This window comes from Monodon monoceros, unplaced genomic scaffold (assembly GCF_005190385.1).
Source record: "Monodon monoceros isolate NGI ecotype Baffin Bay Population unplaced genomic scaffold, NGI_Narwhal_1 Super_Scaffold_14, whole genome shotgun sequence".
Classification (NCBI taxonomy): Eukaryota; Metazoa; Chordata; class Mammalia; order Artiodactyla; family Monodontidae; genus Monodon; species Monodon monoceros.
Window position 1 is genome coordinate 60,609,595 of NW_021703770.1, and position 26,050 is coordinate 60,635,644.

Genomic DNA, 26,050 nt, shown 5'->3' on the forward strand with positions numbered 1-26,050 from the left:
GCATTCGCATTCTTGAGAGTAGATTTATTTTTCCTGGACCACGATGTGGATTCAGCTGACCAGCCTAAGTGAGGATTAGTTGTTTTAAAGTTATTTTGATTAAAGAGTCATTTTTAAAAACAGTAACACACAACACATGGTTTAACTAATCCTTGAGACACAAAAGAATATATCTGATGTATACTTAATGAAATGAAGATCATGGATATGGGTTCAAAAATTGTAGTGTACGAAGTACAGTAGAGACTGAGTCCAGCCAGCCTAAAAAAAAAAGTACGTTGTTGTGAAAATGCATTTTTTTCAGTGAGAAAGCGTGTTAGAATGATTCTTATTTTGAAGTTCATTTTTTTAAATAACAGATTGACTTTGCAATTAAATAGGATAGGTTAAACCTCAAATATAAATATAATCAAAGTATACAAGGAAACTAAAATTAGGTTTTTAAGATGATACTATCTAGCCAAGGTTAAAATAGGAATGTATTTTAATATGTAACAGAAAGTATGTTTTACATACTCTTTCACATAATTAAGCCAAGAGAGTTCTTAAAATTAAGTTAGTTCTCACCTATAATTTATTCCAGGTGTATAAAAGTGGAAAAAAGAAAAAAAAGGAAATTTACCCTTGAGGTATATCACTGCAGTTTCTAAAGGAAAACATTTAATCTTGTGTGAGAACATTAATTTCAAAAAACATATCAGAAGCCAGTTATCACCAAGTGACCTATCTGTAGGCATTAAAATGAAACTTTTATTGAGTACTCAGGCATCTCTTTAAAATTATTTTTCATCCTGCACATATTTTAGAAAAGTATACCTAGAAATTTCGTGTAACATTATACCAAGATATTTAGACTTTAACGATGCTTTATTCTTGCCAAAAAGGTAGTACTTTTTAATTTCATAAATCATAATTAAAAAATAACAGGACTCAACAGAAGATGCTTGGCTGGATAACTTTAATGCCATTTGAGATGCTTCAGTTTCTTCATCTTTGTAACCCTTTGTAACCCTAATTGATGTCTGTTCCGGTTGAATGAAAATACACATCAAAGATTTGGAATTCTGAGTCATTTTAAACGTTATGCAGAATTCCCTTTACCTCCGAGGCAGGCGTTAGCCTGAGCTTGTGGGCCAGCAGCCCACCCTCACCTGAGCTTATCACCTGCTGACAGTTTTGCTGTCTCTGGACGAAGGGCAGTGACTAGCAAAGCCTGCAAGCTAAGTTAGCTGTTCAGTGAAATGCCAAATACAGATTCATCTGGAGACAAAAGAGACCAGAGCTCTGGCCAGCTGAGACACTGAATTGATTATTCAACTATCCATTCTCTCTCCTGGTTTAAAAGGTGGAAAATTAAGCCAAAAGCGAACGGCTTTTGCTGTTTCACCAGGCAGTGGTGGATTTCCCTGAATTTAAACATTCACTGAATTTTCAATTTGCTTGGGTACATGAGCACATTGCTCCACGATGGGACTTTGGGGAGGAGAACTTGCCTTTGCTATTTCTCGTTGAGTCCGGCACTGCCTGAAAAGTGGCCGAGAAGCCGTTTTGGTGAATGTTCAATAGTAAATATAGGAGAAAACCATCCCGATAAGGATAAGAACTGTCAGGTGTCAAAGGCATGGGCGGGAACTCTATTTCAGCTGGTGATAGCAGAAGATGAAAGATCTTCTGAGGATGCTGGAGGGTTAATGCTTGAACTACTGCTGTGAAACACACTCATTTTGCTAATAGCTATTTTTTTTTCCAAGCACCTTGTCCAAGCTGCCTGAATAAGGCTGCTTTGCATGTTGATTGGGGGAGGGGTAATCCCGTTTGCAGCTGTCATAGGCCAGTGATGAATCACTATCCCGTCATTTGGCTGCCTTCCCCCCCCTAACAAGGGGAGGAGGAGGGCAGACCTGGAGGAGGAAACAACAGTGGAGACCTCAACTTAAAGACAATATGCCTTTCACCGCTGCAGTATCCTCCTTTTTCTCTTTTGGTTAAAAGAGAGCATTGTAGTCCTGAGCCACGTGCTCTGTATAATTAAGAACTGACACTGAAGCAGAGTAACAACAGCTTCTAATTTTTTACCCCTGATCACAGGTGCAAACATCTCAAACCAGTTCAGATGTTGCTGTTTCCTCAAGTTGCAGGTAAGGATATCGTTGATATTTGACATTTGGGGAGATTACCTTTCTGTGACCCCCCCCATCTATTTTTGTCTAGTATTTCTTAATTATTTCTATTAATAGCCTTGGTTGGAAATTACTTAACCATTTGTGTGTGTGTGTGTGTGTGTGTGTGTGTGTGTGTGTGTGTGTGTGTGTGCCTGTAAAAAATTGTTAAATATGTAGAAAGGGAAGAGGATCCTGGGTTTGAAAATGATTAGGGGTTCTAGTTTCTGGGGTTAGGAAAACTGTGAATGTGTCATGAGAATTAGGGGAGAAAAATTGGATTTTAAGCCATTTCCCATTTGAATCCAGAAGACTTGGGGAAGTCAAAACTCACTTTGGAAGTAAAACGGTTCATGTTAAGCCGTTTTAAACACTGACGTTTACAGTCAGTTTAAGTGCAGCCTCCAAATTAAAATGACTGTAGCTTTTATTGGCCTGGCGGGATGAGCAGACAGTCTTAGCTTCATACCTATTAACCCCCCTCCTTTTTTTTTTTTTTTTTAGAAAAACACAAAGTTTAAAATAAAGTGAATGGGTCTTAGACTTTCAAACACTTGGCTGTCAGAAAACAGAACGGTATCTAGGTGTGTTTTTAGTCACTTTAAACAAATGCTCGCCTCTCTTCATTAGGAAAAGATGCAATATAAGTGAATGGCTCTGAAATTGTGAACATGAGTAGTGGCTTCTGTACCCTGTAGGGCATACGCAACTGCCGAGTGGAAGAACTTTTGGGGGGATTTCGCTGGTTTTGTGTTGTAAAAATGCCCAATTTGAGCAGGGAAGTGGCATTGTTCTTATTTCCCTGAGTGGGTGACAGCTGAGGTATTCTGACTACTCATGTTGCTGGGGGCTCACTGTTTGCTGGCCTGCTCCCTCCTCACTTGGGCAGGCTGTATGTAATCCACAAAGCAAACAAGTGAGCCGACATCAGGATGTTTTAATGCTGCATTTGTTTCAAGGGAGACAGAGGAACAATTAAGCAGTTTACCAGAGTAAACACATGCATCAGGGACAACTCATTCCCTGTCACTGGACTATAGGCTTCAAGTGTGGTATTTGGTTTGGAGACCCATTAAATTACAATTGGGCGGTAAATTATAAGGGAGTACCTAGTGCTAATTTATTAGATGAAAGAGATTCCATAGAAAAGTGATTTTTTTTTCCAATTTTACACTTTCGTCTTTTAGAAAAATAATGCCTTGGGGTTTTTTTCCCACCTAAAAAGAAAAGCATGATGGTCTGTTTTCTTTGATAATAAAAATAGATGGAATTGTCTCATTAGATCTTGGGACTTGATGAGCTATCGGAGGAGAGAAAAAGAGATTAAAAAAAAACTCTATATGAATGTTTGGCTGAATAGGTAAGGCCAGTGACATCTTGTAATAGTACACATTACATTTTCACTTCAGCCATCCTTTCATAACGTAAGACAAACTATTTTGAGTCGAAGAAGATAGATACAATGGGACTTTTGTGCGAATGTGTTTCAAAGAAGGTGTCAAGTCGTTAGCGCATTAAATAGTGGGGTTATGAATTTGGTACATCTGTCAAACGGAAGGCTTCTTGTCTTTAGGTCTATGGAAATGCAGGATCTAACCAGCCCGCATAGCCGTCTGAGTGGTAGTAGTGAATCCCCCAAACTCGATAACTCTCATATAAATAGTAATTCCATGACTCCCAATGGCACCGAAGGTGAGTGTCTGCCTTCTCACTGTTTACTTTGCACCTTGTTTCTTCATCAGTATACACTGTGTTACTAGGTGGTTATGATTTCAGTTGTCAAATCCATGAAACCACTGTTTTATTTCTTGTTTAGGTAATTTGACTTACGAATCAGTATCCACCCTTACTTAGGGACTGCATGTTACCAGGTTATTATGACATTACACAGACTGGTTTTATTTCACATAGATGCATATGTATGCATGACATATTTAAGCTTTGAGTGTGTTTTTTCTTCTTGTTGATCGTTCTCCACAGCACAGTATCAATCTGCAATAGTTTTGCTCTATGAGCCATGAAAATTTGGATTATTTCCTTTATTTTACTTTCCCTTTGTTACTAAATATAACCAAATTTGTTTCAAGGCAACATTAGACTGGATTGTCTCTAAATATCAATAAAAGAATCTGTGTGCCTAATGTTCTTGTGGCTTTGGCCACTGAAATATAAAGAAGTAAAAAAAAATACTTATTGTTTACAAATATACGACCTTACTTGGAAGATAACATGAAATTCATTTACTTTCTTAAAGATTAAGTATATACTTCAAACATAGTACTATTACAATGATTTTTGTGTAATTAATACATATGAATATTTATGTAAATTTTATGTAAATAGGAACGCCTACTTTAATCCATATATACCTAAGTCCAAACATATAGATAAAGCTATTTGTATGTATCGTTAGCTGTCGTGCACGTTTATTTAGGTACTATACATATTTTTTAAACTTCATAGAAGGGTATGTTACATATTGCATTGTATTTATTTCTACTTTAGCCTATTGAAATATTCCTTCTTCACAGATGATATTTTTGCTTATTTATTCCTTCCTAAGCCTTAGGACCTTGATGAACTTAGAACATAAGTTTCACTAGAAGTTTGATGAATTACCTACATTAGAGTTCCATCCATAAACAAAACCCTTAACTGTCATTTCTCAATCACCATGATGATCTTTTATCATAGTTCTTAAAAACAACAACGAAAAAACCCCCAAATGCCATAAAATTGTTCGTTTGGTGCAATATTCCAGTATGTGTGAGGGAAGCCTTTTGAAACTGATAATGATGTGAAATTTCTGGTAATGGATACAATATAAAATCAGTTGTTTCTGATAGGAGATAACTTTTACAGCCCCAGTGATTGTTTTTACATGTAAGTAGTCTGTATTTTCCTTTTTGAGTAAATACCTTCATTTATGGAAAATGGTCCCTGTCAAAAGTAGAAACTTTGCTGACCTGGCAAAAAAAATCTCTGAAAAAGGTTCCTTTACATGTGAAACTCTTTTCTGCCCATTTCCATAGGCAATCAAAAAGAAATTTCAGTTATGTATAGGAAAGTCATTCTAGCATTTAGGAAGATTTTATAGAGCAGATGAAATAAAAACCAGCAGTCCTTTTTTCCTCTCCTTTGGAATTTGGCTTCAGGTGTGAGCATGGCAGCTGCTGCAGTGTGGACTGGACCGGGTGTGTGCACAGACACACAGACCACTGCAGGGCCCTGGACCGGTAGGCCCCATGCCAGTGTCAGCGTGCAGGGCGGCCGCTGAGGGCAGCATCAGGGGACCAGAGGTGGAAACCTGTAACAGTCATTCTCATCACCGTGAAGTCCAAATAAGACAATCATTTAAAGTAACTTAAAAAAAAAAAAGAAGCTCTAAGTATGTTAAATTGTTTTGATTTATAGAATAGACCAATACATATTGGTAGGAGTAATTATGAAATTGAGTTAATTTTCTTATATATGAAGAAATGAAATAGGGGTAAGGTGTTTTCATTTTGTCATCGTTTTACTGGCAAATCAACTCCTACAAAAAAAGAACCAGGCAGTGTTGAAACAGAGTACGTGTTGGAGACTGCCCCCTTGGATGGCTTTGTGTGAGTGATGTGTGGTTTGCTTTTTAAGGACATGTGAAATGATACTATTTCTGAATATTTATATTTCATAGCTTGATGTCATGTTTGTATTCAGTAACATGTACTTGATCAGATTTTTGCGCAACTAAAATAAATCCAAACTAAGAAAATGTTTTAGATAACTGCGTAATCTGCTGAACCATCAATTTGGGAAATACTTAGAAATTATTTCTCTCCTAAAAAAAAAAAAAAAAAAAAAAACTTAGTTATCTTATGGCTTAGAAATGGTTTTTCTTTAGACCTATTTCAGACAGGTACCCAGTTACTCACCTCACTCTGTTTTCGGGCATTCTTTACTGGTATACTTTGCAAAGGTTATGGTAGAAAGTGAAGTGAGAAGATATCAGTGTAAATTATCCAAAGAATACATGAAATTTTAGTCAGTCGACTGGGGCATCAGTTTTACTTTAGTGTACAGTTTGAAAACATGGACCCAAACTTTCTTCACCATCTATGCTACATGTCTGTTCAGATGCAAACGATATCAGAAAGTTCTGGGTTATTATTAAGTTTGTGAATCAATTTATCATGCTGCTTACATGTTGCATAAGGCATTTGTGTCTTTTCTCTCAGTCACCACTAGAGGAGTTCAGCTTAAAAGTCAGTGAATTCACAGTGGCTGACAAGCTTTCCTGGAATAGAATCATTATAGATTTTCCTATTCCTTCTTTGAAATCTTATTTATTTTGAAACCAGCAGCATTTACCAATGAATTAGAGGAATGAAAAAAACAAGAAATCCCTTAACTTTTTAAAGAGTGTTTAAAATATCAATCACCTCCCCTAAGTCCATAACAAGTATTTCTAGCTATCCCCGCCATGATGGATATTTAAGTGACTTTATTGCAGCCCAGTTGCAATGAGTCTCCTTAATTAGGTCAACAAAACTTCCATTGAGTTTATGTAGTTGTTGGCCCTTCACCCACTTAGATAGGTTGTCTTCTCTCACCGGAGCCATTTTTTATTTCCTGCAACCACTTGTTCCTATCATGAGGCTAAGAAAACATGAAAATCTCCTGTATCAAAAACCATAACTTCATCTGAAGAACAAACAAGAAGGGAATGGAGTGGAGAGGCAGAGAATATTAAGTTTCTTCTTAAGTTGGCTGCCAAATTATCATAAAACTCAGTGTTTGTAGGTTCTGTCCTCACAGGCTAGTGCCTATTTTCATGGTTCATCTAAGGGATAAAGACAGAAAGACACTGAGCTGTAGCCTCACATATTGTGCTTTTCTCCTTCCTAGTTGAAATGTTCTTTAGTGAGATTCGTTGTTTGAATGTTTCAGATTTCAAAAGTTTCAACTCTTCATATTTGTATATTCTATTCCAACCTCTCTGTGAATTTTTATTGTTGCAGTGAACTGTGGGTTTCACCCAGTTTATAAATCTTTGAACTAGAAAACATAAAGAGGCAAAAATACAAAATAGCATAAATGAATGCTTGACTTGCATTAAGAAAAGCACTGTTAGAAGTGATATGTTTCCAGATGAGTTAATAACTATTTTAGATTACTGTTCAACAATTAAAGCTTGACCTGGAGAGACTGATGGAATGGTTATGGAAACATCAGTGGTGGCTTTCCTTTTATAACTGTTTTCTTCTAGTCTTTTCGTCTTTCGGGACAGAACGGAAGAGGAATTTATTAGATTATTAAAGCTTAATTTTTAAGACATAGGCTCTTGGGTGGTGATACTCCTATTAGATAAATATGAGTGTCGGACCTGAGAGGATTTCCAATGTGTAGGTATACGTTCCGGCCTCTCTTTGGTAGAGGCTGCGTGTTGACGTTTGTGTTGTGTCAGTGTGAGACGTAGTTGGGAAACGTTTCTTCAGAAGGACCTAGGGCTCCAGCAGTAAAAGGATTTTTATTTACGTACCTAATTAAGGCCTTGTTTGCAAAGCAGTGATTCTTTCCATCTTTGTTTTTTCTGCTTGTCTTAAATCCACGGGAGCATAAGATTGGTCAGTTCATATATTGCTAGTGTGAGTGTTTATTTTTGGTTGTCTAGGGGTGAGGAGTGGTGAAGGGCAAAAAGGAGTTGTGAGCAAGCAGAACTCAAAGCTCTCATTCTGAGTTTTCTTGATTGTAAATTTAGAGGCAAACTCAAGAAGAGGCTAAACTTGTCTTAAAGCAGAGGAATTTGTCTTGAAGTGACATAAAACCAGACGCAATTGGAATCTTCACTACAAATAGGGTTTCAGGGATTCTGATGGTAATTCAAGTAGTAATTTTGAATTGGTATATCAGATTTCCCAGATGATAAGAGATGCAATCTTGGATTAGGTGGCTAAATTTTCTGCATTTTAAGACTGATTTAGTTGTGTATTCCATATTTTAGGCTGATAGGTTAATTCAATTTTACAAATTTCTATTATCAGAAGTTATTTGAAAGTTGCTTTATCCTTTCTACAAAGCTTAGAATGCAAACAAATTGTCAGTATCTTGAATTTGTTTTCCTCACTGTAATTTTAATTTCGTAAAATACAGTTATATCCAACTAGAGTATTTTTAAGAACTCTTACTTACGAAAAATATGTAAACTGGAGTGAATGTGTATAACATTATGGTTTGAGGCTACATTTTAAGAGCTATATTTATATATTTGCGGTCAAATTTTCTGTTGTCAGTAGAAAAAACGGTAATCTAATTTTATTGTTGTTTACATTCTGCACATGATTTAGTTTCTGGAAGATGAAGGGACATTGTGAGTAAAGGAGTTTCTAAGTGACATTTTTAGAGTCTGTCTGTAGCCACAGAATTGGCCTCTTTTAAATTGTTCTTTAGCAAAAGCTGTGAAAGGATGAAAAAAATAATTTGTTAGGATTTAATGTTTGCGTATACAGTGTATGAGAATAATTTTCACATGCCTGTTGGTAGTTAATGAAAATAATAGCTAATTTTTAAGAATAACTCATTAGTCACTAAGCTGACCATTCTCTATGATGCATTTCTTTAGTCTTCAGAAAATCCTTTGAGATCGCCAGCATAGTGGTTGAGACACTGGGTTTGAATCCCAGCTCCTTTTGCTGGCTGTGTGAGCTCAGGCACGTTAACTTCTGTGTGGCTTAGTCTCATCTGTACAGTGGGGATAACAGCAGGTCTTACATCAGGCTTGCTGTGAGGATGATAAGTAAAACTTGTAACACACTAGGAACTTACTAAGTGCTCTGTGAATTTCTAGACCATATGTAAATAATAGCCCCTTCTAGAGTACCATTATTGTTTCATGTACAATAAAACTGAGTCTCTGAAAGTTAAATGCCAAGTTGAAAGACACATGATTTGTAATTGGTACCACTGGTATCTGACCTGGTATTTGAATCAAGTTCTGTTCGAGTCCAGAGCCTGGGTTTTCAAATCACTGTATCACTCTAGGGAGAGAATACATGATTCCATCATCTGCCAATACCTTTTCTAATACCTTCGTACTAAACGTTGGTACCTCCACTGTCCTCATGACTGGAGAACACTATTCTCTAGCAAACAGCAGAGCTGTAAAAGGACCAATGGCAAAGGCTTTGATGACAAAAGGACTTCATTATAAGGACAACTCCCCAGGGTAGTCATACTCTGGTTTTTAAGTTCTTTTGTGCATGAGTGTGTGAGATTTCTTCCTTGTGTCGTGTGCACATAGCATATTGCATCAATAGGTTAACTTCTAGGGGATTGTCTCTTACTAGTTTTCATTTTCAAAGCTTTAGACTTAATTATAATTCCACCAGCCGTCCATCTATGTTAAGCCTCTCTGGGATCAAACGGAGTTGGGAAGTCATCTCTGCTTTTCATTATAATAGTCATTATTATATGCACATTTGGATTGAAGCAGTATTACTGTGAAATTTTAAAAGTGGTTGCAGTTTTGCTACTGCTCAGGGTAAGTCTTTTTGGCCTCAGAAAATATTTTGAAGTGGGTGATGAATTTGGTCACATTTCTCTTGACTTTAAGAACCAGGTTATAGTAACCAAGCAAAACTCAAAGAAGAAGCTTAAATGGCATTTGTTGGGGGCTCCATAGGAAGAGCAGTTTCCAAAGCCATAGGTTGGGAACATGCGTGCTACCTTCTAGGAACAGGAGGAGAGAGAATGACAGGGAGTGGAAGAGGTCAAGTGGGAGGAATAGAGGGTTGGCATGTGTAGGGCTTGCAGGTTGGCAAACATACTCTAGCCAGTTACATATCACTAACTGTATCTTTCACAGTAAGAAGAGGAACTATAATACTGCCTGAAACTAGGCTCAGAGTTTCTAGAGGGCCAGGCTTCTTGATAAACTAACGACTCGATGTAGACAGTTTTCATCTACTCCCAATGTCTAATAGTTCAGAGAATTACAGTTCTGGGGCACCTCTCCCCTAGCTGGGCCAGAACTTTCATTGGAACAGAAGTATGTATAACTTCCTAAGGACATCCTATCTCTGGGAGAAACTTTGGTTTCCCCCAGAGGGATGTGCAGACCTTTAGTGAGTGCCAGTATTTAGGCCAATCCTTATCGCTTTGGTCATGAATTCCCTGATTTAAGTAATTCCTAATTTCTTAGGTTGCCCAGGGATGTTTTGGGGTGAGCAGTATATAGATAAAAGTGGTGTGTGTGTGCGTGCATGCGTGCGCGCTTATTCTCACCTTGCTTACTTGGAATAAGGTCCAAGAATAATTCATTCTCTTCTTTTTGCCTCCAAACTTACAATATAATAGAAAGAATATATACATAATTGTAAATTTTCTATTTTTCCCTTTTCACTTTGGGTAGGAAGAAGTCATCTGTCACATAGACATCGTCAAAGACTGCTAAAATATTGCCTTTACTAAAAGAGAACATAAATTTTGAGAAGCTAATCGAGGATTTACGTTAAGCTTTAGGACGGCCAAGTAGTTGATAACTAAAAGCTTACTATGATTATGTACAAGATAGTTTGCTGGGTTTGCAGGTTTTTCAGTTCTATTTCATGCCTCCAGTATCCCATTACACTGAAAAAGGTGGGTGAACTCTACCAGACACATTCCAAGGATGTATTTTAAAGTGCTCCCTGTAATATACAACAGAGACATTTTTTCTTTCATAAGATTAATCTAAATCAAAATCTAAAATATTTCCTTGTTTTATCACTGCATCTATTACTGATAAGGGGAACTTTGTGTGGGGAGAATACTGTTTTAGCAAAATAAGGGCTATGAACTGAATAGACTAAGTTCTTACTGTCTATTTAAGGATGTCTTTTATTCCCTCCACCTACCTTATTTTATCCTAACAAAAGTTAGGGTAGCTTTTCTGCACCTCATTTTAAAGAGTTTAAGTGATTATTCTATGCTTCCACAGCATATTATCTGTGTTGGAAAAGAGATTCAAAGGCATGTCAGGCTCATTTTAAAGCCTGCATCCTTTACACTCAAAAAAAAAAAAAAGGACTTCCTAATAGCCTAAAAACTTAGCACTTACTGAAATACTTAACCTGCCTTAAGAAGTTTTTATGTTACTTTATCTAAGATTATTACCCGTTGAAGGAACTACAGCTTCCATTTATATGTGTATTTCACCTAGTAGAGGCTCAAGGGTCCCTAAGGCAGGGATAAGTCTGTTCACTGTCGTGTCCTTAGCAGATGGCAGAAGGCTTGGCTCTGAAAACAGTCAACAAATATTTGTTATTGCATATTACTACGTAAATAATGCAGGTGAATGATTCCAAGAGAAGGCTCACTAATTTTATTTACAAAGCATTAACAGATTCAACAAGTAGCTAAAGCCCATTTTGCAAATTTTTGAAAATGGTCATTGTACAGACCAATTCCTACAGTAGCCATAGGCCGTCCATCCAGAGAACATCCGCAGTCAGCATTGCTGCTGAGTTTGAATTTGCTCCACAGGAACTAACTTGCATTTGATATGTACTAACTAACTGTTTTATAAATGGAAACTTCCACTTGGACTCAGTATTATTCAGCAACGATGAATTCACTTTCACATAGTCCAAGAAACAGCTGAATGATAAAAAGATCAAGCAGTTAGCACACTTAGGTTTAGTATCCTTACATAGATGGTAAGGAGTCACGATTGGAGGTCAACATTTTTAAGGTGGGGAAAAATTGCAGGAGCAAGGATGTATATGCACCGCAGTGAAAAGAATATACATATCATGTAAGAATATATATCGTGCTATATATCCACTATTGCCTTGTTAATTCAAGAAATAGTTATTGTATCTAGAAATTTACCAAATACCATTCTTGCCAAGGAGAAGTTCATGGTCTACTGTGATTGGCAGACCAATAATCAGATGACCACCATACTTGATGCTCAGGGCTGTATTCTCCAGAGGAGGAGGGATGCCTAATCATGACTGAGGTGATCTAGGGATGGTTTCTGCACACTGGTAATGCTTAAACTGAATCTTGAAGGAGAGGTAGAAAACCACTGGATGCCAAGCCAGAAGGGCAGAAAGGGAGGCCATGGATTATTCAGGTGTAGCAAAGCCATCCCTAATCCCGGGGGCTGTGGGGGGGGCGCGGGCAGGGGGGTGTTGAGAGACATGGCACACAGATGATGAATGGCCTTATGTACCAGGTTCAGGAGTTTGGATTCAATCCTGAAGGAACTGGGTGACCTGAAGGCTTGCAAACAGAAGAGTGATGTGATAGAGTCTGTGTCTTGCAAATACACTTAGGTAGTACTTTGAAACTCTATTCAACAGGTGGTAGGTGGGGAGAAAAGACTCCAGGTGAGAAGTTATGAGGGCATTTTTATCTAAAATCATGTACTTATTTATATATTATTTTTTCAGCACAAATTTCTATCTGATACTTGCCTTAAGGAAAGCAGAGAATGGATAATATGAAAAATATATCAGAGCAGTATTGCATGATCGTGAGAGGGTGGGTTTTGCAGTCAGACTAACCTGGGCTTAAAAAGGTCAGTTTAGGGCTTCGCTGGTGGCGCAGTGGTTGAGAGTCCGCCTGCTGATGCAGGGGACACGGGTTTGTGCCCCGGTCCGGGAAGATCCCACATGCTGCGGAGCGGCTAGGCCCGTGAGCCGTGGCCACTAAGCCTGCGTGTCCAGAGCCTGTGCTCTGCAACGGGAGAGGCCACAACAGTGAGAGGCCCGTGTACTGCAAAAAAAAAAAAAAGGTCAGTTTAACAATGTAACTGACATGTGGGTTTTGAGAGACACCAGAGCAGGGAGTTGGGGGAAGGCTAGGAAGCCAGGATACTAGCCCTGCCCCTTACCAGTTAGCAAGTGTGATGCCCTTTATCTCTGCTTCCTGGTCTGTAAAATGAAGAGAATAATAGTACTGACCTGTAGGGGTGTGAGGATAGTTAAATGAGTGGGTAAAGCACTTACAACAGTCTGACTCCTAGGAAATACTTAATATCCATTGGCTGTTTTTGTTGTTATTGTTATTATCATATATGATCTGTGAGCCTCTGCTTTCCCCACTGTAAAATGGGGGTTATACCTTTTCCACTGGGTGTATTTCATCTAGTGGAGGCTCAAGGTTCTTTAAAGGCAGGGACAGACCTAAAATGCTCAGCACAGTCACTGCCATACTACATGCTCAAAGAATAGCAGCTATTATTAAAGAATAATACATGTTATATTTCTTTAAGCAAACATATGGCTACTGCATACTGGCTGGCTACTGCAGTGTTTCCATGGAAAGAGAAGATGTTTCCTTCCCTTGTGAGATCTGCACATCTCTTAATAGCCTTTGCAGGTACTCTGAGTACCTGTGGTACTCAGTAAGTACTTTCTCAATTAATACACAGTGAGGGTAGGATTTAGTTCTGGGTGCTCCCGTGATTCGGTGAAGAATGGGAAAAGTCATGATCTGAGATGTAAATTTGGTAGGTTGATTACATTTTAGGCAAGTAGACCATTTTTCCAGATTGATACGATTGAGGTTATGAACCCAAGCCAGCTCATCTGCTTCCAATCTTCATACACTAGTTTATTTTACCATCCACTAATCTGCAACATACAGTGATACACTTTTGTTCAATGCCCTGCTCTTCTGGGACTTTCCTATTGCTGTGCCCTTCACTGATTGTTCAGATCTCCATCAGAGGAATGATTAAGGATGATAAAACCCTAATTGGACAACGTTTGATTTTTCAGTGGTTTCATAAAAGGTATGGTAATCAAAGAAATTTGAAACCGAATTGTGTGACCTTAGGCTAGTTTTTAAACGTCTTTAAGCTGCAGTTTCCTCATCTTTCAAATGTGACAATTATAATAAATATCTCATGATGTTGCCACGAGAAGCAAATAAGCTACTGCGTATAAAGTGCTTAGCACAATGCCTGGCATGTGGTAAATGCTCAATATATATAAGCTTTTTTTAAAGTGACTACTCTTCCACATGAAAATTCTATGTAAATATTGCCTATGCCATAAATGGAGACTGTTATATTGCTAACTCAATTCTTAAAATTGGAACAACCTTTTCAGACCGTTGTGCCATGTTTCCATTCTTATAACACACTAAAAATGTTTAGATCCCACTTTGGCATCTAAATGTAGGTATCTGTTAAACGTCATCAAATGGCACATTTAAGATTTGTGTGTTTCATTATGTATATTTTCCTTAAAAGAAAGAAGGACCATAAACAAATATGAACTCTAATGATATGAGCGCTGAAGTGTTTGGGGAACTATATTATGTCTGCAGCTTATTTTTAATGCGTGTAGAATAAGGTGGTTTTATGAGGAATAGATGTGGGAAAGTAAATAGATTAAAATGTTAATGGTGAAATCCTGGTGGTAGGTTTCTGGCTGTTCACTGTATAATTCTTTAAACTTTTCGGTATGTATGAAAATTTTTTGTAATAAAATATTGGTGAAAAAAGTGAACCTCAGATACTTAAAGTGTCCCGGGAAAGAAACATTTATTTAGTTTTCACTGCGTACAAAGCACTCTGCCAGGTTCCAGCACATGTACAATGAAGTATGACACTACCTCTGCCTTTAAAAGCTCACAGTCTGGTTGGGGGAGATAAGACTTTTTAAAAAATTTGGCAAAAACTGAAAGGTCATGTTGTGTCAATTAAATTATGAAGGCAGAGATTTCCAGTCCGTGGCTTAGAGATCCCCAGGAGTTGCAGAGCTAGTACTGAAAGTCAGCAAGTTCTGTGCGAAGAGCTCTGTCGGAAGGATGAGGAAATTAATAGGCCACATCCATCTTTAACTCTTTTTCACGTACGGACGTTCTGTTATGTTTATGAAAATATAAATTTTCTTGTCTGAAAATTCACAGTAGGTTTTTGTCATCGGGTACTTTCTCCATCAACAGATTAAAAATAGGCTATCATTTGGGTTCTGAAATGTTTTGGTGTTAGAAAGAGGGCTTCATTCTCAAGAAGGTTAGAAGCCACTGATCTAAACAAAAGTGCTCTCAGAGTTCAGAGAAAAGAGCTCTTCAGCTTGCTGAGGTCTGGCCAGGCTTCAAGAAGGAGATGGAATCTGAGCTGAGTGTTTGGGAAATGGGTAGAATTTGAATAGGTTGAGAAGGGATGGAATGCATTCTAAATGAGGGACCAATACGAACAAAGGTAGGATCGTTTGGGAGACCGGGAGGAGACCAGTTGGGCTGAAGAGGAACTGATAGTAGATAAGGTTGGAAGAATCATCTAGAGCCAAACTAGGAGGTGGAGGACCCTGAATACTAGGCTAAGGAATTTGGACTTTATCCTGGAGCCAGTAGAGAAGCCACTGAATATTCTGAGCGAGGGATTGATAGGGTGCAAGTGTCTTAGGTATGAATCTGGCAGCAGTTTCAAGGATAGGTTGGATTGAGGGAGAGATGTGCAGCAGAATGGAGGCTCATCTGATCTGCCAAGATTTCGTGTGTTAGAAACCTGAGCTTGTGTGGCAAGAATGAGAATTGCCAAAAAAAAAAAAGAAAGTGAAATCGCAGGAGACATTTTACCGGAGCAGCCGTCACTTACCAAGTATCACTTCTTTTACCAAAAAAAGTCAACTAGTCCAGACCTCGACATGAATCATTGCACAGGGCTACTCCAATATGCTATACTTTCTGTGAATAATGAGTTTTGAAACTGAATAACATTTCTTGTTGGCCATGTTTACCCTTAAGTTCCAGTTTAGTCTATGTATGTTGGTTTGGTTTTCATAAGGTTGTATTGCTGTTTTGTAGAGTTAATATTTTTCTACTCTCTTTTAAGAAAAAGAGGATGACTTTAAATTTTTAGAGGAAGAATAATCATATTCCAGATTGTGATACCTCATTTTCCAAATGGGTATTAACCAAAGGTAGATATATATACACTTTTAGATAAAGAAGAAAGAGTTGAATGGCTGCTTATAATTTTTAATTTATTAATTCAATTATATGTCTAAAATAAGATCTATAAAATATATAAATTTGGGAATATTGCTATCTTGCACTTTCATATTTCGTGTAACAATTTTATTCTGTTTACATGTGCATTTGGTATCCCTTGATGCCACTTTTTGAGTCATTTGACACATTTTAAAAAAACATACATTTCCGGGCTTCCCTGGTGGCGCAGTGGTTGAGAGTCCGCCTGCCGATGCAGGGGACACAAGTTCGTTCCCCGGTCTGGGAAGATCCCACATGCCGCCGAGCGGCTGGGCCCGTGGGCCATGGCCGCTGAGCCTGTGCGTCCGGAGCCTGTGCTCCGCAACGGGAGAGGCCACAGCAGTGAGAGGCCCGCGTACCGCAAAAAAAAACCAAAAAAACTGCATACATTTCCACTTTGGCCTCATGATTTGAGCAGTCATTAAATCTGTGAGCGATACTATCATTGAATCCAAGCTATAACTTAATACTATGATGGCTATACTTTCGTCTTATAGGTTATTTGTCGTCTGTACAGCATAATTGTATCTCTTTAAAGGGCTTTTTAAGGCTTACTTACAGCAATATCTAACATTTGTCTTGGGCTGATCATGCCCCACAAATTATTATTAAATCTTTGTGACTTATTTACCTCTCTTTTTACTGATTCAGGAAGGGTTCTCTCTAAACATACAAAAATTCCAATGATTGATATTCCTTTATGCGAATGTATCTTCTCCAAAGAGTACTTTGCTCAAAATAACATGAGGGGCATGTGTCCTGTAAGTGAGAGGCTTTACAAGAACCTGCACATACATTGACAGAGTGATAATTTGGGAAGAATAAAATGTAATCTTCTGTTTGATCATACACAGTGTGTTTAATTGCCTTATGCAATATGCCTAGTGGTATGAAGTCAGTTGTAATCTGTTTTTTAAAGTCAGTTCATCCATTCCTTCAGTGAATATTGTGTTCCAACTATGTGTCAAGCATGGTGCTGTGTTCTGTAGAGATATAAAAAGCTGGAGTTCCTGTCATGAAGAAATTTATAATATATTCAAACGGATAAGACTGTGAAATGTAAAATGAGGTTGAGTAGGATATGTGTTCTAAATGAGGTACAAGCTCAAGGAAAAGAAGAATCACCCCTGAGTAGCAGATTAGGCAAGACTTCACACAGCAGGTGGGACATTGGTTGACGGGAATTTGTAGAACCTTTAATGTCAGAAGGAAAGGCACTAGCCATACTGTGGATTTGAGGAAGCATTAAACATTCGGTAGACCAGTTTGGTTTAAATGTTGACTGTATATATGGACATGTGGTTCTTTGTCTGTAAAAGGGAGATAATAAGTGTCACACAGGAAAATTAGGACAATTAGATGTGACCTTATATTTTGTAATATTCTTCTATTCTTGTAAGTTACCGTTTGTTATACAAATGTAAAATGTGTATGGAAGAACTGGCAAGGAAAGGAAAAAATAAAAGTATAAAAAACTTGGTCTTAGAGTATAGAGGGCCTTATGAATACGATAAAGGAATGGTAACTTAATTTGGGAGAAAATGGAGAGCCTGCTCTTAGACCTCAGAGCCAGGAGTGACTCGCTCAAATCTCGGCTAAGGAAAGATAAGTATCTCTGCTCAAAATAGAGTAGAGACTGAAAAGCAAATTGGTCAGCTTTTCCAAGAGAAGAGGTATAAGGTAATTAGGTTAGTGGCTGTGAAATTAGGGGGGGAAATGGTTGTAAAGATTAGAATGGTAGAAATGATAGACTTGGCAATGGAATGTGAGGAAAGAGTTGCTGGGAGGAATCAGGGTGAAAAGGAAACTTTCTGTCTAGTAGGTGGCATGACCATTTCAAAGGATTAGAATGAGGAGTTTGCGTTTGAGCAGGTTGATTTGACCTTGATCCAGGCAAGGGCCTTGCATAATTGGAATGTGAAGATTGGTCCCTGTGAAAAAGTTGTGCATGTGGATAGAGATTTGAGAGTTGTCTACGTGAAGGAGATTTTTTTTTAATTGTGGAAAGACATAACTGTGAGGGACAATTTAGATAGATGAGGAGGTAGAATTATAGAACCACAGAGTAGGCAAAGGAAGAAAATCCAGAGACAAAGACATATACAGGTTAAAAAAGGGAAACACTGCTGTGTTGTGTTGGTCAATGATGAGAAAAGTGTCAGAGGAAGGCCCACTCCACAGAAGAATTAAGGAAAATCAGGATGGAAAAAGTTTGCATCGGGCAATTAGGAAAATCCTTTTAGTAAAATAGTAGCTATAAAGGGATGATTCAAAGGATTAAAGAGAGTAGATATTAAGGACTTGAAGGCAAACTTTCAGAAAACTTAGTGATGAAAGAAGGGAGAGAGGTAGATCATGCTTGAGAGAAGTTTTTTTTAAAATCAGGGCAGACCTGCCTTATTTATTTATTGGATTTAAAAAAAAATTTTATTGGAGTCTAGTTGATTTACAATGTTGTGTTAGTTTCAGGTGTACAGCAAAGTGAATCCGTTATACATATATCCACTCTTTTTTAGATTCTCTTCCTGTATAGGTCATTACAGAATATTGAGTAGAGTTCCCTGTGCTATATAGTAGGTCCTTATTCGTTATCTATTTTATATATATGTCAATCTCAGTCTCTTAATTTATCCCTCTCCCCTCTTTCCCCCAGTAACCACAAGTTTGTTTTCTACATCTGTGACTCAATTTCTGGTTTGTAAATAAGTTCATTTTTACCCTTTTTTTAGATTCCACATATAAGCAATATCATATATTTGTCTTTCTCATTCTGACTTACTTCACTCAGTATGACAATCTCTAGGTCCGTCCATGTTGCTGCAAATGGCATTATTTTGTTCTTTTTTTATGGCAGAGTTATATTCTGTTGTATATATGTCCCACATCTTCTTTATCCATTCCTCTGTTGATGGACATTTAGTTTGCTTCCATGTCCTGGCTATTGTAAATAGTGCTGCTGCCTGTTTTTAAAATTAGGGGAAGTAGAAGGAAGTAGTCCCTTGAGATGGAACGATTGAAGATGTTGAGACCAAACAATCAAATATTGGGGCATTGTTGCAAAGAAGGTATGGATGTGGCGTAAGAATAAAGGTATAAAATTTAAACGCTGCTAGAGGAAAGAAAACCTCTATTGAGATTCATCAGTGGGAAGATGGGAAATGTTGTAGAAAGATCATTGAAAGATTTAATGCAGCTTCTACATTCTTTATAAAATAGTTGGTGAGGACATGTGCTGAAGAGGATGGGGGATAAGGTGCGGTTTGGAGTTTTGAGTAAAGTAGAGAAGACTTGATGGAAACTTTCAGGCAGAAGAAATGGAAAGGTGGAATTGTCAAGCAACAGGATGACTCAGAAGAATACAGAAAGCATACATTTTAGTGGATTCAGTTAGCGGGTGAATTGTGGTCTCCTCTCCTATGCTCAATCAGCCAGAACAGAGCCGAAGAGTGAACAGTAAGAGATTGCCAATCCCGAGAATGGAGCTTGGCAAAAAAGATGCTTGGAAAAATGAGGTGACACTTGGGATTCTAGGGTGGGAGTTCTGGGTTCCAGACTGGGCTGGTGTGGTTGGAGTGGGAGAATGGATAGGGGTTTAGAAAGACGGGATATTCTGAGGAGGATTAAGAGCTAGTCCAGCAGAAGTGAGCAAATGAAAAAGGTAAAAGGTGGTGTTATTTAGAGGCAGTGCAGTTCTAGGAAGTGGTGTAGCTGAAGTATTTAATTACCAAAGTGGAATGAAAGTAAATCTCATTGAAATAGAAGAGAGAAAGGAATCATAAAGAGTAGTAGAGGGATAATGAACAGAGTTTGTAAAGTCCTGGAGCATTGAAGTAGGAAACAAAATAGAGAGGAAGACCAAGCGTGTGCCAAGCAAAGGCAAGCTGTACTGTCACAGTTAGAAGAAAAGTTATGAGCTTAGATACTACCTGGGGAGGATCTACGGCTTACCCAGGCTGGTGCCTTTGCTGCAATCCTGGGCAAATTTTTTTTTTTTTTTTTTTAAGAAGATGTTGGGAGTAGGAGTTTAATTTATTTATTAATTTTTGCTGTGTTGGGTCTTCGTTTCTGTGCGAGGGCTTTCTCTAGTTGCGGCAAGCAGGGGCCACTCTTCATCGCGGTGCGTGGACCTCTCACTACCGTGGCCTCTCTTGTTGCGGAGCACAGGCTCCAGATGTGCAGGCTCAGTAGTTGTGGCTCACGGGCCTAGTTGCTCCGTGGCATGTGGGACCCTCCCAGACCAGGGCTCGAACCCGTGTCCCCTACGGGAACGGGGCAGATTCTCAACCACTGTGCCACCAGGGAAGCCCCTGGGCAAATTCTTAACACAGAGGCCGGCTCCCAGTCCATCAGGCACAGCTGTCCTCTGGGGGAGAATGTGCTTTAACTGCCCTCTTAATTTATAGTGAGAAATATAGCTAAGCAAATGGACTGGGTGCTTATCTCCTCTGATCAGTCTGTCATCTTCCTGGAGATAATGTGACTGCAACATTCAGATTTTAATGAGAAGTTGCTTGACGAGCAAGGAATCATGGTATGATGGGCTCGTTGGATGATCTTTATAGCTAAAGTCCCCAAGCTCCAATGATCTGATAGCTCTGTCTCCAGTTAAATTTATGGTGAACAAATACAGGGTTCTCTTTTCCATGGGCCACTAAGCAGTGCTGGAGAGAAATGCCCACATTTTCTCCTGGAATCCTCTATCACAATTGCCATGTTCACCATCCTCCCACTAGCCTGTTTCTTCAGAAATATTGTAATGACTGAGGTATGTGTTTTCTTTTTTTTTTTTTTAATTTTTAAAGGTTACTTTCCTTTTACAGTTATTACAAAATATTGCCTATATTCCCCATGTTGCACAATACATCCTTGAGCCTATCTTATACCCAGTTGTTTGTATCTCCCACTTACCCACTCCTGTATTGCCCCTGCCCCCCTCCCCAGTGGTACCCACTAGTTTGTTCTCTATATCTGTAAGTCTGCTTCTTTTTTGATATATTCATTAGTTTGTTGTATTTTTTAGATTCCATATATAAGTGATATAGTATTTGTCTTTCTCCAACTTATTTCACTTAGCATAATGTCCTCCAAGTCCATCCATGTTGCTGCAAATGGCAAAATTTTATTCTTTTTACGACTAACATTCTATTGTGTGTATATATATATATATATATCACATCTTCTTTATCCATTCATCCATTGATGGACTCTTAGGTTACTTCCATATCTTGGCAATTATAAATAATGCTGCTGTGAACATTGGGGTGCATGATCTTTTCAAATTAGTGTTTTCGTTTTTTTTGGGTACATATCCGAGGAATTGCTGGATCATATGGTAGTTCTATTTTTAGTTTTTTGAGAAACCTCCATACTGTTTTCCACAGTGGCTGCACCAGTTTACATTCCCACCAACAGTCTACAAGCCTTCCCTTTTCTCTACATCTTCTCCAACATTGTTATTTGTGGTCTTTTTGATGATAGCCATTCTGACAGGTGTGAGGTGACATCTCACTGTGGTTTTGACTTGCATTTCCCTGATGATTAGCAGTGTTGAGCATCTTTTCATGTGCTTGTTGGTCATCTGCATTTCCTCTTTGGAAAAATGTCTAGTTGTCCTGACCATTTTTTTAAATTGAAATATAGTTGATTTACAATGTTGTGTTAGTTTCTGCTGTACAGAAAAGTGATTCAGTTATAATATATACGTATTCTTTGTCATATTCTTTTCCCTTATGGTTTATTACAGGATATTGAATATAGTACCTTGTGCTGTTCAGTAGGACCTTGTTGTTTATCTACTTTATATATATGGTAGGAAGTGGATGGACCTAGAGTCTGTCATACAGAGTGAAGTAAGTCAGAAAGAGAAAAACAAATACCGTACGCTAACGCACATATATGGAATCTAAAGAAACAGTACTGATGAACCTAATAGCAGGGCAGGAATAAAGACACAGATGTAGAGAATAGACTTGAGGACACAATGGGGGAAGGGGAAGCTGGGATGAAGTGAGAGAGAGGCATGGACGTATATACACTACCAAATGTAAAATCGATGGCTAGTGGGAAGCAGCCGCATAGCACAGGGAGATCAGCTCGGTACTTTGTGACGATCTAGAGGGGTGGGATAGGGAGGGTGGGAGCGAGGCTCAAGAGGGAGGAGATATGGGGATATATGTATACATATAGCTGATTCACTTTGTTGTACAGCAGAAACTAACACAACATTGTAAAGCAATTATATTCCAGTAAAGATATAAAAATAAAAGAATAAACAAATGGTACCTAATTAAACTAAAAAGCTTTTGCACACCAAAGGAAGCCATTGACAAAATGAAGACAACCTACTGAATGGGAGAAAATATTTGCAAATGATATGACCCATAAGGGATTAATAGCCAACATATATAAACAGCTCATACAACACAACATCAAAAAAACAAACAACCCAATTAAAAAATGGGCAGAAGAATTTGCAGCAACATGGATGGACCTAGAGATTATCATACTAAGTGAAGTAAGTCAGAAAGAGACAAATACCATATGATATCGCTTACACATGGAATCTAAAATATGACACAAATGAACTTATTTACAAAACAAAAGCAGACTCACAGACATAGAAAACAAACTTATGGTTACCAAAGCGGAAAGGGAGTTGGAGGAGAGGGATAAATTAGGACTCTGGGATTAGCAGATAGGTTTACTTAATATAATCATGATTTAGTCCTTCCTCTTGAGTTACCGCCAAGTTACCTTGATTTGATTTTTGCTGTCCTGAGGCAGTTGCCCTAATGGTTGATCTTAGACAAGTCACTTAGCTTTAGATTCTTCTAATTTACTTTCCAAAGGGTAAGCTTAACTTTAATGTGAAGTTTGTAACAGATTCTGTCCCAGAAGAAACACTTTGATTCCTCATAATTACTTTAATAAAGACACTCTAATGATAGAAGTAACTATAAAAACATGGCCTCTGAACCTAGCACAGTGCTGAATGATTTTTAAGCATTTGTTTTTTTTTAAGCATTTGTTTTTTTTAATCTTCTCGTGAGTATGTTATCCCCACTTATAGAGAAGGAAGCTGAGGCACACAGAAGTTGAGTAATTTTTCCAGGTTCATACTGTTAATAGCAAAGCTAGATTGAACTTCAACTGATAATTCCAAAGCTGGTGCTTTTAACTCTTTATTCCTTCCTTTATTCATTCATTCATTTATTTATTATATATTTTAACTCTGTTCCTTATTGCTCCCTGGTACTGTTCCCCAGGAGAAAGGCATTCAGGGTAGGTAGGTATAATACTACTGCTACTAATGATGATAAATATAGTTTCAGTGCCTTATTTGTATCAGGTACTTTACATACGTTTTTATGGATCCTTATTGCATTTCTATAATATAGGTATTTTCTTTGCTTGTGATGAGAATTTCAAGATGCACCGTTCTAGCAACTTTCAAATATGCAGGACAATATTATTGACTGTAGCCCCCATGCTGTACATTACATCCCCATGGCTTGTTTATTTTATGACTGGAAGTTTGTACTTCTTAACCCCCTTCACCCATCTCACCCACCCACAACACTCCTCTGGTGACCACCAATCTGTTCTTTGTATCTATGAGTGTCTGTTCTCTTTATGAGTTTTGCTTTGTTTGTTCGTTTATTTTGTTTTGTAGATTCCACATATAAGTGAAATCATATGGCATCTTTCTCTTCTGACTTGTTTCACTTAGCATAATACCCTCAAGGTCTATCCATGTCGTCACAAATGGAAAGATTTTATTTGTTTTATGGCTGAGTAGTGTTCCATTGTGTGTGTGTGTGTGTATATATATATACACCTACACACACGTGTGTGTATGTATATATCACTGTAGATATTACTTTTAAAATATTTTATATGAGATAATTAAGGTTGAAGAGATCATATAACTTTTACAAAGTCTTATAGCAGGTAGCTGGATTATTTGCCTCCAAAACCAGAGTGCAAAGAAATTGATAGATGGAAGTTTGTGGCACTTCTGGAGGGTAGCAAGTTGCCCAGTATAACTCAGGCCTAAAGTACATGGACAGGTCAAGCTGTTGAGGGGATCAGGGAGATTAAAGGGGTAAAGGAGAATTTCTGAATATTTTTAAAGGATGAGTAGGTCCTAAAGTATCAGATGGAAGATTGGAAATTTGGAGTGGTAGGAAAAAGAGAGACTCTTGAGTGGTGGCAAAAGAGACTAAAAGTTGTTATTTTCTGATAGACTGAAGTCATGTAATGCAGGAAAAAGTATGGCGGAGATAAAAGAGTTCTACCATTATTTAGAGGAGAGCACGTCACTCAGATTTTTCTTTTCAGATAAATAGCTCAGATGGGATCATTGGTCTCAGACATGACAGCAGTTGAAATCTCTCAAACTTAAAAAAAAAAAATTCAGCATGTTGTGTTTTTAAAGTCAAAGCTTTGGAAAGGTGCTCTATTATATCACCTATGGCATATTTATAAATGTCATGGCGCTAGTGAGGATGGGTAAAGTTCTGGTGGCCAGAGATGATTCTTTTTAACTTTCTGGTGGGTGTATGCTTGGCCACCACAAAGCCAGCAGTGGTCTCTGTTTGTTTGGCTTTCATTCAGAAACTATTTTCCATCACAATAAATCACCAGTCTCTTTAGCATCAGGTGTCTGGTGATCACAGATTCAATTACAGTACCTGATAAAATCGCGAATATCCTGGTAGTTCCTTTATATACTGCCTCTTCTCTTCAACAGTGAGCCTTTTAAAAACTTGGGTTCATCAGGAAAAGGGAGTCTTTATTCTTTAGTGTATAGATGAGTATATTTGAACAATGGCAAAAAGCAATGGGCTGGGGGCCTAAAAGAAAAAGTATCCTCTTCGTTTCCTTCCTATTCTTTTTGCCTAGTTTTAATGGCATTGCAAGTATAATTGAATGCGCCTCTTGGGAGTGAAAGCTGTACTTGATTAAGCTAATTATGGAGAATAGCTGGGGTAGGTCTTGGGGTACAGGAGTAGGAATGGTTTGGCGTAGTCAAGCTTTCGTGAATTTTATAGTCCAGTCTACAGATTCATAGACCTTAGATTTGGCCAAGACTTAGAAGTCATCTGGGCTAACATCTCACACTGTAAATTTCTTCTTCACCATCTTTCCCAGGCAGACGGGTAGGCGTGGACTTTCTGCTTGAGATCTTCCAGCAAGTTCACTAGCCTGGAAGCGTGAACGCTCTAGGAAGACAAGAACTGCAGGGGTTTTGCTTTGCACCGTGTCCACCATGTGTGGCAGTGCCTTGCTCTGTTGTCGAGTAGCTCTAATTATTGGGAAGTGCCGCTTACTGCTAGTTTTCAAGACTTGGAATAAAAAATATCCAACATGAAATCCCATTTCTGCCACTTACTGTGTAACTTTGGGCAATTTCCTAACCCCTCTGATTTCAGTTTTTGCCTGTGAAACAAGAAGGCAGTACGTAACTAGTGAGTTTGTGTGTTGTGTTCCGAGACCTACTTGTAGAATTGTTTAAAGAGATTAATCAAAATGTCTGCAAAGAATCTGACACATAGTAGGTACTTTGTAGGACCCATTCCCCTTGGGCCTAATTCTGATTTTTTTCTGGGTGTGTGGTATTTGATACTGAGTTCAGATCCCATGGTAATTTGTCCAGTATAGAGTGAAATAGAACCATTGTTTTTTATGTACAGGGTGTTATATGAGTTCTTTTTAAAGAGGTAAAATAAGGATGTGGACAACTGGGTATGAAACTGTGCACCAGCAGTGGTGTCCCTGCCTTCCTAAATCTGTAGCTATATAATGGTTATGAAGAGCAAAATCATTAGGTTTCCTGGAGGCGTGAAGAGAGGAGGGAAATATAGGCTTATATCAGAATTTATTAGCATCAACTAAGACTTCTAATCTGAAACAACTGG

At 38.2% G+C, this 26,050-nt stretch overlaps 1 protein-coding gene across 6 annotated transcripts in view; it reads left to right on the top strand.

Moving 5' to 3' along the window:
• EYA1 (EYA transcriptional coactivator and phosphatase 1) overlaps nucleotides 1-26,050 on the top strand; it is a 324,046-nt gene that overhangs the window by 167,997 nt on the left and 129,999 nt on the right. For all 6 annotated transcript variants that reach the window (XM_029222732.1, XM_029222736.1, XM_029222735.1 and 3 more), the window contains 2 exons: nucleotides 2,089-2,138; nucleotides 3,733-3,851. In XM_029222732.1, coding sequence (XP_029078565.1) covers nucleotides 2,089-2,138; nucleotides 3,733-3,851 — 169 coding nt within the window. The remainder of the gene's footprint in view (nucleotides 1-2,088; nucleotides 2,139-3,732; nucleotides 3,852-26,050) is intronic.